At 39.7% G+C, this 12,193-nt stretch overlaps 1 protein-coding gene across 1 annotated transcript; it reads left to right on the top strand.

Annotated features, from left to right (window-relative positions):
• The first annotated feature begins 2,494 nt into the window (after positions 1–2,494).
• SERTAD4 (SERTA domain containing 4) lies at positions 2,495–11,779 on the top strand. Its single transcript, XM_017525578.2, has 4 exons — positions 2,495–2,751; positions 3,228–3,419; positions 4,733–4,848; positions 6,803–11,779. Exons 2-4 carry the CDS (start codon positions 3,245–3,247, stop codon positions 7,586–7,588), a joined length of 1,077 nt encoding a protein of 358 aa, XP_017381067.1. The 5' UTR covers positions 2,495–2,751; positions 3,228–3,244; the 3' UTR covers positions 7,589–11,779.
• The last annotated feature ends 414 nt before the right edge of the window (positions 11,780–12,193 follow it).

Consider the following 12,193-nt stretch of genomic DNA (forward strand, 5'->3'; position numbering starts at 1 on the left):
TGACAGATGGAAGAAGAGGTGGGCAAAGAATGACCTGGAGCCCCTTGTTAGAGTCAAGGTGCCGCTGATTTCATAGCTACCCTGTTTTATGTGTCAGCATCTCCTGTTAGCATATAATTGCTTCGAGGAAAGAACAAGCCCAACTCATCTGGAAAAACCAAATTGTATAGAAATGTCTGGTAACTTTAGTATGAACATTTGCTGGAAAAGCTTGACATTCTAGCCCTCAGTCTTCTGGGGAGGCTGGACATGTCATTCCACTACATCCACCTGAGTGACAGAACAGACATGTAGGAGCCTGAGAATGAGGGGTTAGGGCTTTTTTTTTTTTAATCTTTTAAACCCATGCAGAGACAAAACACACTCTGACACCTGCCTGTTGAATCCGTCACCTCCAATCGTAGGAAATAAATTTTGCCACAATGTATATCTTTTGTCTTTATTTAATATTAATAGAACATGAATTTGTGGACTTGAACTGCTGATGTCAGTAGCAGAATTATAATGTAAATCTCATCATACAGAGAATTATGACAGTTTACATCTCTACATGTAATACGAAGAAAGATTCATGTTAAGCATTTGTGCTTACCGCTGCACGGTCCAATTTTTCGTGAACATTGAATTTGCCTTCTTAATTTGTTAACAGCTAGTGTAAGTTCTAAATAGACTAGGAAGACTCAATTGCAAAATCTCCCTGCTTCCAAATAATCCCAACTCATTCATGATTTATTCAGATTTACATAAATCACTTGCAGAACTCAGTCTCTCTAGTTTAGGATTTTGTGTGTGACAGTTCTCAATTTAAAAAAGAAAAACTTTCTAAAATTAGATATTAAAATTGAGACATTGTAAAACAAAAAAATAGCCAAGATAAAAACTGTTATGCCATGTTTCAAGTTCAAACACATAGTAGGATCTCATATGGTGGAAATAATACTAACAAATAGAAACACTGAAATCCCCAGCAACCAAAAACGCTACTACCAAAAAGTCATTAAAATATAAACAAACTCTGAAGAACATAAAACAGCACAGGGCCCATATAATGTCCTATTAAACAAAAGTAATTGCTGCAAATGCTTTTCTTTCTTAAGGGGCATGAGTTTGTTAACCTGGTTTTGTTTACATGAAATAAAATTCTGTATAGGCAAAAGGCTTGGATCTTATTTCCATGATCTAACACGAAAGTGAGTGTAAAACTTCAAGCTAGAAAATGTTGATTCTCTCAGTAAGAAAGGACTACTGACTGTTGAAATGCTACAATTCCTGTGCTCCTGGCAACAGCATTTCCTGACACGATTGTCTCTTAGAATAGGTTAAAAAACTGGACCATTTCATGAGAGTCTTCCAGGGAATAAATCATCATGAAGTTTGATACCCTACTTGGGGAGTTTGAGAAGTGATGATAGACAGAAGGGCTTAATTTGTTATATCGATGTAGGCTAAATTGCTTTGTTGATGACTCAAAGAGAAAAATAAATGTCGTGTCCCATCATTTCTTTATAAAGATTTAATTGAACCTTTCTTTTCCCCACTTGTAAAAGGTTTACTAATAAGTCCTTACTGATGTCTCTTTGGAGGGCATCTTAAAAGAGAAGGGGGAGGTGGTTTAGCAGCCCAAATCAGCTGAGTCCTAATTCTCTCCACTGACCTGTACACATTCCCTGTCTGTCAGAAGGTCTTACTTCATTATTCAGTGTGGTTGGGACAGAATTTGAGACCTCAGAGAGAAGACTGGGTGAAAGGTAGACTCATCGCTGCCAAGAGCTCCTCTTTAAGTCAGAAGGACATTGTCACTTTAATGATGCTATTTCGCCTTACCCTGGTGTGTTTCCTTCTTTTTCTTGGAAGTGGACCCTTGTTATATCATGTAGGAGTAGTCTCCCATGAGACAATGATAGATTCACTCTTTCCCAAAAACATTACCAGCTGTATAATTTGGAAAAGAAAGCAAGAATTGGGCCCTTAGTTTATATTTGAAAGACAGTCAATCTTCAGAAAGCGAGCCTGACATCACTTGTATGACAGTTCTTGAAACCACAAAGTGGGATAGTGGGGGCTTGGGTCTCCTAAAGGGATTGGCAGTTAACAAGGCACTGAGGCTGTGCTACTGTCACCAGTGGTCTATGGCCCTAGGTCTTTTTACTTTCATATCAGCCTCTCTTTTTCCTTGAACTCACTCTTGACCCTACCTTGAGACCTGCATAGGACCAAGTGAAGACACAGAGCCCCCATGAAAGCGGCCTCACTGCCTAAGCTATGGAGGGGCCCAGGAGGCCTAACAGCAGAGAGGCTCCCATCTCCCTGCAGGCCCAAGGGAGCGAAGGGCGTGAACTGGAGAGAAGGGCAGTGATGTGTTGCCTCTTGGAAAGTTCCTGCTCTGTGTCTGAGCTTTGCAGTGTAAAGAGTTGCTGGCTGCCTCTGGCCCCAGACCCTGGCTCCTGTTTAATATTCTGCCTGCTCCGTTGATGTTGTGCTTGGCTCCTGTGGGACTGCAACTCACGGCTTGAAACTGGAGCCAATTTTCTGTCTTCATCTCGCAGTGTTTTGACTGGAGGCAGATCCAGTTCAGGCCGATCAGGGCTGGTGGAAACAACTACCAAGTGTCTCTCTGTCTGCTTTGCTTTGGGAGAAGAAAGTGGAGGGATCCCCAGCATGTTGTAGAGGAACTGGCCTGCGGAAACGAGAGGAGGAGGGTGCAGGGGGCAGCGGAACAGACTGAACCTCAGAGCATCAGTCGGAATGACGGTGGAGATTTCTGCTTCCCCTGCCCTTTTCTTTTGATTGATTAGTGGATTTCATCAAAGGAGGCTCCCGGGGGATTGACTAGAAAATTGATTTTGCCTTATTAATAGAAAGGAAGCGCAAGGGTTTTGGCTTCTTAGCGGTACATTTTCTTTGGAAGGTCAGAAGGAAAATGTGTTTCGGAGGCAAAGCAGCTGTCTGGAAGAGGGCTGAGGGGAATCTGAGAACAATAAGAAATGGGGTTTTAAAGATCCGCCCATGAAATGCAGATTGCTGAACGCAGAGGCTGAGCTAATAGCAGCAAGAGTTTGCCGAGGTTTTCTTTGAAAAAATAATAAAATGTTTCAGGGTGAAGGGGAGGGGCAAGAAGTAAAAGTTTCCCAAAGCAAAGAAATGAAGATGCCAAGGCCATCCCTTGGCTGGCTCTTGATTAGGGCTGTTTTCTTCATTCTTTCTTTTTTTTTTTTTTTTCTTTTCAGATCTGAGGCTGTCAGAGATGACTCTGGTTCTGTCCATGAATAGATTCTGCGAGCGCATTGTCTCGGAAGGAGCTGCTGAAATTGCTGGGTACCAAACGCTGTGGGAGGCTGATAGCTACGGAGGCCCAAGCCCCCCAGGGCCAGCACAGGCTCCTTTGCAGGGAGACCGGGGAGCTGGTCCCCCGCTGGCAGGTATTGCCCTTGATTCCCTCCCCCCACCCCGCCCCTCGCTGCCCTCTGCAGCCAGCCTGGTGGACAGGAAATGGTGTCTCGGGTGCCCTTCTGAGCCAGGAGAGCTAAAGCTCCAAGGACTTCCCGGGCTGCCTGTGTGTCTCTCATAAGTGAGTCCAGAGCTCTAGAGAGAGGACCAGAGGTGATATTTAAATTGCATTTAAACCTGTGTCTACCCGTGCTGCTGCTTGCATATAAGTCATGTGTCTATATTACTAAGAGGGCCAAACTAGATATTGAAACTCTGAGTTTGGGTTTTGGTTTTCCACCCTGTGGAACTGGATGGTTTTCTCACGACTATGAAAGCTCCGGTGGGCTCAACAATGACACCAAGCAACTATGGGCCAGCAACTATGTGCCTCTTTTTAACCCATTTATGCCCAGTGTTCCATTATTGGAACGCTAAACTTGAGGGAGTTATTTATACCCTACTGCTCAAGGTCATCACCAAAGTCTGACGTTTCACACAAAAAATTTTGCAATCTCTGACATAAATGGGTTAAGGACACAATTGGCTTTGGGATTGTAGGGAAAAAAATTAAAGCCAAGAAAATAAAAATATGTTCTTCTTGATTCTTCTTATGGTTTAAGTTCCTTTGGATTTCTGTGCAGTACTACCTATTTTTTAAAAGAAACTAATATATAAAACAAGTACTCAGTGAAGTTTGTTTTGCTAAAAAAGATTGAAAGCTGTGGTCTTCATGGTTGACACACTACATCTTGGAGAATGAAAAGAACATTGGTTACTCAAAATTTTTATTCAAAATTTAAAAATTTGAATTTTGTATTTTGAACAAAACGAATGTTATAATTCCAATGTGCAGATAACCATTTGTTTACTAACCTAAAGCAAATAGTATTTTCAAGTTGTTTGGTTATCAGTGGTTAAAGATGCATACATTTGAACAGAGGTGCTATGTTATCATGGATTTAATTAAACCATTTAAATAAATACTAATATATTTCAGAGTAATTATACTCCTCCCCTTTATGAATGTTGCAGTTTCCTTTTGCATAAAATTAAGATTCTGTGTATTTAGTAAATGCTAAATATGTCATTTTCCTCTATAATTGCCTAGAAATCTTTTCCTAGCCTGGGTCACAGGATTCCATATGATAGCAACTATTAAGACAAATGTTTATTTTTAATCACCACATGTACAGACAAATACGTAGCCAAGTTATCCTCTAGAAGGAAAGGAAACGAAAGTATTTTGTTTGGAGAACCTCTGGCAAACCGCATGTCATTTGTCATATCTGATTTATTACCACAGGATCACATTACAGGGGAATTTCAAATCCTATAACAACATCCAAGATCACATACTTTAAGAGGAAGTATGTGGAAGAAGAGGATTTTCACCCACCACTCAGCAGCTGTAGCCATAAAGTATGTTTTTTTAATAGTCATTATTTTTATTAAGAATTTAAGATACTTAGTAACAGTTGCTTGATCCACTTCCAGAAATTAAATTGTTTCACCCAAGCAATGAAAATGAGCCACTTCTCAGTGGAGCCTCATTAATTGTTGTCACTTTTTTGGGTCCTGTGTTATTTTTCACAAGTACTTGAAGAAAAAGCTGGCACGAGCTCTCCTACCCAGAAATATCAAAATTATGTAATCCGAGGAATTTTTTTTAACGTATGCTTTAATATTTCTCAGGTTGCATTTCGGGTTATGGTTCTTCTGCACTTTTGTGTCTGGGAATGCACTTGTTCTTTCCTGTCGTGTTCTCCCCAGTCTGAGTTCTGGCTCCTGCAGCCAATGCTACATCCATGTGTGTCCACGTGGGGGTGGTTACGCAGGGCTTTTCCTGACTTCTTATGGGTAGACTCACCATCCTTGAATGTGTGCATACAAATAGAAATATGTACTTCACTGGACGTTGGTTACATATAAGTTTGTTGAAACATAGACTTGATTTCCAAGAAAAGACCAAAACTACCTTTTTTGTAGGTATAGTAAAAAATAATAACAACAAATGGGGATATTCCATAGAATTATGAAATTGGGCATCTAAACTTTTGAAATACCAGTTCTTTTCTCTTTAGGTAACTACCTTCCTTCAATAACTATCTGCTGACTTAATTGAGGCGGGTATAACCCCAGACCATAGTTGTCTGAAATGCAGAGAGGATTTCCGATTCATCTTCCTCTCCGTCTCCTCTTGCCTTTCCCTCTGTCACCTCATCCTTTAGATGTTGCTTTTACCTTGCTCATAGAAAGATGGCAGAATGCATTGGTAGGCACTGGACTTTTCCCTGCATGTGGAGTCCCTGCCTGTGGTCAGTCTGAGCTGATTTAGTTCACAGCTCCTCAGGTTATGCTGCCAGTTTGTATTTTTGATGACCTGGAATAACTGGTCCCCCAGGACACAAGCAGTTTATTTCCTTTTTAGTTTTTGTGTTGTGGTTATAGCAGTTTCCCACTTGCTACTGGATTTGCACCAACCATCACATAGTGATAGTGCCACACAGCTCAGGAGTGAGTCCTCTCATTTCCTCTCGCCATCTCGTCTCCCACTCGGCTCCACAAGGAAGCCACTTTGGTCCTTCAACTGACAGATTCTGTCAAGGTCTGAGCCTCATTAATTTTTGTTGTCCTTTTATCAGGCAAGGATAATTGCAAGTATGAAACCCAAAGAATTAAAAAGGGGACAGCATTAAAAGCCAAATATCATGCTCCTTGATGGCTAGACCAGGGTTTGAAGTATATTGATTATGACTTGCATCTTGGCATCATTTTAGAAACATGTATTGATGTACAATATGAGTTACGTGTCCTGTGTGTGTGTGTATTTGTGTACACACACATAAAAAAGTACAAGTATCACAGTACAGCTTGATGAATTTCATGAGGTGAACATGCTCATGTAACTAACATCCAGGTCAAGAACCAAAACATAACCAGCAACCAGAATCCTCCTTGTGCCTGCTTCCAGCACTTACCCCTCACCCCACCCACCCCAACTTCGAAAGTACCTGCTCTCCTGATTTCTAATAGCTTAGATTAGTTTTGTGTTTTAGCATCTTCCTTACTGGGACATAATAGATCAACAACCTGACCTGTCCCTCCTGAGGTCTGCACTGTGGCTTGACTCCCTAGTGCTTGACCACACCAGCGAGTCGGGAAGTGGGTGGGCACTCCAGCCAAGTGAGGAAAGGGAACATCGGCAGAACTGGGGACAGGCTTTCTAAATGAACCCTGGGGAACAAGACCACAACATGCCCAGGCCCAGACAGTGCCAAGAAAGAAGTGTACTGTGATGATATTTTTATATAGTCCATTTTCTAAGCTTTCTCTCTTCCTTTTTTTCCTTTTTTTTTTTTCCTTTGGTTTGTAGACCATCTCAATTTTTGAGGAACGAGCCCACATCCTTTATATGTCCTTAGAAAAGCTAAAGTTTATCGATGATCCTGAAGTGTATCTCCGAAGATCTGTCCTTATAAACAATTTGATGAAAAGGATCCATGGAGAAATTATCATGCAGAATAACTGGTGCTTCCCTGCCTGCTCTTTCAATGGCACCTCCGCTCAAGAGTGGTTTATGGCTCAAGACTGCCCTTACCGAAAACGACCACGGATGGCCAAAGAGGAATGTGAAAAGTTTCATGCCTGCTGCTTTTACCAAGAATGTGGTGGCCACTACCTAAATTTACCCTTTTCTGTCAATGCTAATGTCGGAAGTGCCTCCACTGCTGCCTCCTCTCCCTGCATCTCTTCCTCCTCCTCCTCCTCTTCCTCCTCCTCCTCTCCCTCTTTGCCTTTACCGAGTTGTTCCCACCAGGTGGATTTTGATATAGGCAGTGCATCTGTTTACAAGAGTGATGGCCAGATACCTGCCAATGAAATCTTTGTCACTAATGTCAGATCACTTGGCGTTCAGGAAAAGGCCAAATTAAGTGATGAGAAAGCAAATAATGACACCAACAGAGATGGTGGCCCCCTCAGCCATGAACCTGTGGGAAATGACCTTGCTTTTGAGTGCAAGGGCCAATTTTACGATTATTTTGAGACCGGATATAATGAAAGAAACAATGTAAATGAATCTTGGAAAAAGTCCTTACGGAAAAAGGAGGCTTCACCACCAAGTAACAAACTGTGCTGCAGCAAAGGAAGTAAAATATGAGCCATCTTCTCACCGAACTTTGAAGCATGCACAGCATGATCAGTTAGCGCTCACGAATTTTATTTTGAATGGATTTTGTAGTTTTGTACAACTGATAAAATTATGCCATGAACATGCCGTGTCGTTTTAATGCCTGGAGAGCAGATTGCATAAAACATCTGTATAGTAGGCATCAACGAGCTTCCTTATAAATGTGGTGATTTTTACCAAGAAAACAGTTGAACTTAATGCTTGAAAGTATATCATAGTTTTCTTACAGAAAAGATCAGTAGATTAGATTAGGGGACAATGTGCCCTTGCAATATTTCCATTGCCCCCCAAGGAGCCTATCACTAGCTAAGAAATTTCAACATGTTTGCCAATTAATTAGGGGGTTACTTGGTAAGCAAATCAATATAACCAGCAAAGATACCTGCTTCTTCTATATGATACAGTATTTTTTGTTAATAAAAGACTGAAGACAGGGAGCTAGATGAAATGGCTTCATGGTGCTGTTAAGTATTTGTACCTAACAGTCTTGTGTGACAGATGAAAATAGGATGTAACATAATGAAACACACCTGTCTAGGGGCGGCAATCAGCAGTCTTACACAGAGAGGGAAGTCCCTGCAAGTTCCTAGCTTGCCTGTGATGGGCGATGAGGCTTTTAGAGAGGTGTTATACAGGGCGAATTTTGGTGCCTTACTTTATCTTAATTTTTGCCAATGTGAAAATTAAGGATAAATCAGAGTTACAGCAGGGATTTAACAAACAGGAGGAAAAAAAAAACAACACAGGGTGGATCAATATGGTTTGGAAACTTAACTTTGAACTATTGTGTTCAACTTTTGATTCGACATCTCTATTCTTCCTTTATTTTTGATGCCCAATTGCTTTTGGATTTGGCATTTTTTCAGTAGGGATGGAGGAAACGAGAGAGAGCTGTTAGCAAGCAGCACTGGCTGCACTAGCTTTCCTCTGGCAACTGTCTGTTGCTGGGGTTTGGGTTTTCTGGGTTTTGGGTTGTTTTGTTTTGTTTTCTTGTCCAATGAAGTTCACGAACCAGTGGCATGCATTATACTCTTCTCTGTTTTGCATCATTTCACTCGTTTAGATTATAAAAGCATGTGGGTTTTTATGTATGAACTTTACTGTTGATTAAGAAGCACAATGTTAATAAATGATGTGGTGATCAATAAGGTTTATCTTAAAGAATGTAAAGACTTCAGTTTTTGGAAAGTTATTTTGGAGAAATGGGACTTAATCTATAATCGTTACTATGTATTTGGTCTACATTTTCCAAATAATATCTTTAATTTGTACATTTGAAAAGTGTGCAGAGTGGCCCTCCTGCCATCCTTCCTTCCACTCCAGCCAACTCTTCCTGCTAAACTGTATTCCACTTTCCAAGTTTACTAATTGACTTGGGCCTCTTTAAACAATACTTCACAGAAAGCAAATGCCAAATGGAGGAAATAAGTGAGCCCTCCCAGTTTCTCCAAAATAAAGCTTTTTTTTATTATTGCTATTAATATTAAATATAGGTCTCATTCATACAGTGTATGAGTAGGATCATTTGGACAATTGTCCACAAGGACCAATTTTTAAAACATTTTCTTGCGTTATAGCTAAATAGTCTAGTAATGTTTTGTCTTTTATTTGCAATATTTGATAAACATTTGATGTTCAAAACTTAGATAATAGATGCTTGTATATGAATGTGTTGTAATAAAGTGAGGTTTTCTTGATATATATTTATTAAAATTATAAAAATTCATTAAGTTTTTTTCAAGTTTAATGGCTATTGGCTATGTTTCTCTTTTCCATTATTCTCTCTCCTTTAAAAAACTCAAAACATCTAGAAACTCTAGTGGATAGTGGCCACACAGGAGTTTTCTAAATTAAAGAGTATTTTTAAATGCCAATCTGACAGGTGTTTTAGAATGATCCCAGTTTGTAAGTTTAAGTTTCTGTTGATTAAGAAGCACAATGTTAATAGATGCTGTGGTGACAAATAAGGTTTATGTCTAAAAAAAGTGAAAATTTTCCTTTCTGAAGTGTCTCTGAAAAAAAATGTAAAACATGAAGCCGTAAATACTGAATCTTAGCTGATTCCATTATGAAATGTCAAACTGTAAAGATGACCCATATGTAAACGGTTATAACAGCTACAGATTATTCCTGGTAGCATTCTATACAATTCTGTATTAATGTTCTTAGAAGCTAATATTTGATTAAGGGGGAAACCTAGTTGAAAGATAATTAATTTGTCAAATATAGCATTCTCATTGCAAGTGTAATATCTCATGGAGATTTAAATATGAATGAAAGGACTTATCCTTCTGCTTTTTAAAAGCCCCCAGCATTACTAGATAGTGTTTTTCTTGAGGGCCAAAGCTGTAAAATGACAAAGTTGGTGATTTTCAGCAGCACTCACCTGAGCTGTGAGCGCCTGCACCTGTTCAGTAGAACCCACTAGAATCACTTCTCTGCAGGGTAAGTGGTGCCTTTGAATTTAGCAGCATAAAAATCTGTTCTTTTTAGTCATCAAGTTTTTGTTACCAGGATATTTCTAGCATGGCAAAAAAAATTTCTTCACCAAAAAATGATTTGTAAACACCCATCCAAACTACGAAAATCCTCTTGTTAGCAGGTGAGAGTGCTAGGACTTCCTGTGTTCACCTCTTATGTACCCAACATTGTCTTCTATGCATGAGATATTCCATTCGATTTTCCTAGAGTGGCCAGAACACCCTTCATAGTAAGTTAAATCTCTTAACTGGATTCTATAGTTTTATCTTGAGCAATTTGGAAAAGCTAAGACATTCTCCACCCACACTACTGTCTACCCGCCTGGAAGCAGCACCTTCTCTCATTGCTGTGCTCTGCTTTGAGGAAAACCTGATATGACAGAATCAAGACTATTAAAAGATAAATGAGGGGAAGTCTTCATTTAAGAAAGTGGCCTTGCTCCCCAAGAGTGCCTTTAATTGCTATTCCCCTAGGCATCTGGGTGCATATCATTAATGAAATGATTAACCTTTGTCTCTGATCCTGCCTTTCTAAAAATGGCAGATTATAGAAGGTGGTCTGGCAGAGAGATTTTCAAGGGGCAAAAGTCTCAACATCATCTTTCCACTCAAAATCCGATTATTCTAAACCTCACTTTGTAGGGGTGCTAGGGACAGGATTGCAGGGACAGGGGACATGGAGGAAGAGAGAAAAATTCAAAACCAGCAGATGCCACTATCTGGCAATGAATTGAAAATTAGGGTAAAACATCTTTGGCATGATCTTTTGTTAAGACAACAGAAATTTAGAACATTTTGCATGCAACTTTGTTAAACGGTGAAGCAGGTGAATGGAAGTATTTCTTTTTAGAGCTCACAGTTAACTCCATCAAGACATGGCTACCCATCCCTCCAATTATGAACTTGTATTACAGCTCCACTTAGTGACTTCCTTCCTGTGTATCAGGAGGAGAGCAGAGGACAACTTGTAGAAGACATGGCCACTAAGAGACATCAACTTCGAAACAAGTATAAGACAAGGATATAAGGATTCCTCTGTGATGCAGCTAGGCTTTTATATCCTTCTAACAAATTGTGAACAGGAAACATTTTTGGAAATAATTAGTTGTTAAATTTCATCTTTCTGACAGCCCCTTAAATTTGAAGTCATTTCATTTGTAGTTAAGGTTACCACATCCTTGCCAATTTTATCAGATCTTTTCGGAGACAAGGATTCAGCATGGCATTAGTAATGACGGTTTAAACTAGATGCAGAACTGTCCCATGAAGAGAAGAATGATATCAGTATTTAAATAATAAAAGAAGAGACAATGTATGGTTTGTAGTGATTCATCTTTAAGATTGCTGTGTTTTGATTCTGTGGTTTAAAATAAATGCATTAAGGATCTTTTAAGTTACTACAAGATGCCTGTGTTGCTTTCTTAGCTATAGTGCCTAAGCAAGGTATGTTCTCTTGACATAGGTAAAACGTTTCAATTGTATGTGATATAACTACATGACCTGGGGTGAAACAGTTACTAGCTTGGAGATTATTTCCCAGCCCTGGGTACATGCCATATTTTAGCTGTGAGAACTCACTTAGGAAAAACACTTGCAAAGATGTAAGTTATGAACACTTGAATCTCGTATCCTGCCATAAAGTGCATCAGCAAGTGAGTTTAATAAAACATGCTGTTTAAAATAGTCTGTAATTTCCTGTTTCTGCATTTCCCTTCAGTATCTGTGACAGGCTGAAGAACGATGACTAAACGAAGGGAATTTACACAAGCTAGTCTGGTGGTGTTTGCAAACCATCACTGTGAGCTTCATCTTCTTTGGTAAACAATCCTCTGGTGGGCTGTCTGTGGTTGGTTTTTTTTCCTTGTTGTTGATCCAATTTGTTAATTTTGAAAATGCAAACTACTTATTCATAGTGTGGAAACACCTGCTTTTGACCATAATAAAATGGACAGAAGATATGGAGATGTATTAGTTGTTTCTCATGAAAGTTCTTTCTTTTTTCTTTTTTTTTTTTTTGAGAGGAGTCTTGCTGTGTCACCCAGGCTGGAGTGCAGTGGTGAATTCTTGGCTCACTGCAACATCTGCCTTCTGGGTT

The sequence above is a fragment of the Cebus imitator genome, unplaced genomic scaffold (genome assembly GCF_001604975.1).
Source record: "Cebus imitator isolate Cc_AM_T3 unplaced genomic scaffold, Cebus_imitator-1.0 Scaffold38, whole genome shotgun sequence".
NCBI classification, from domain to species: domain Eukaryota; kingdom Metazoa; phylum Chordata; class Mammalia; order Primates; family Cebidae; genus Cebus; species Cebus imitator.

Excerpts from the sequence above, each read along its gene's own strand:
- SERTAD4 (XM_017525578.2), top strand. The coding sequence starts at position 3,245 with ATGACTCTGGTTCTGTCCATGAATAGATTCTGCGAGCGCATTGTCTCG. Across the intron at positions 3,420-4,732 it reads AGCTGGTCCCCCGCTGGCAG|GATCACATTACAGGGGAATT; the intron begins GTATTGCCCTTG and ends TTATTACCACAG. Across the intron at positions 4,849-6,802 it reads TCAGCAGCTGTAGCCATAAA|ACCATCTCAATTTTTGAGGA; the intron begins GTATGTTTTTTT and ends TTTGGTTTGTAG.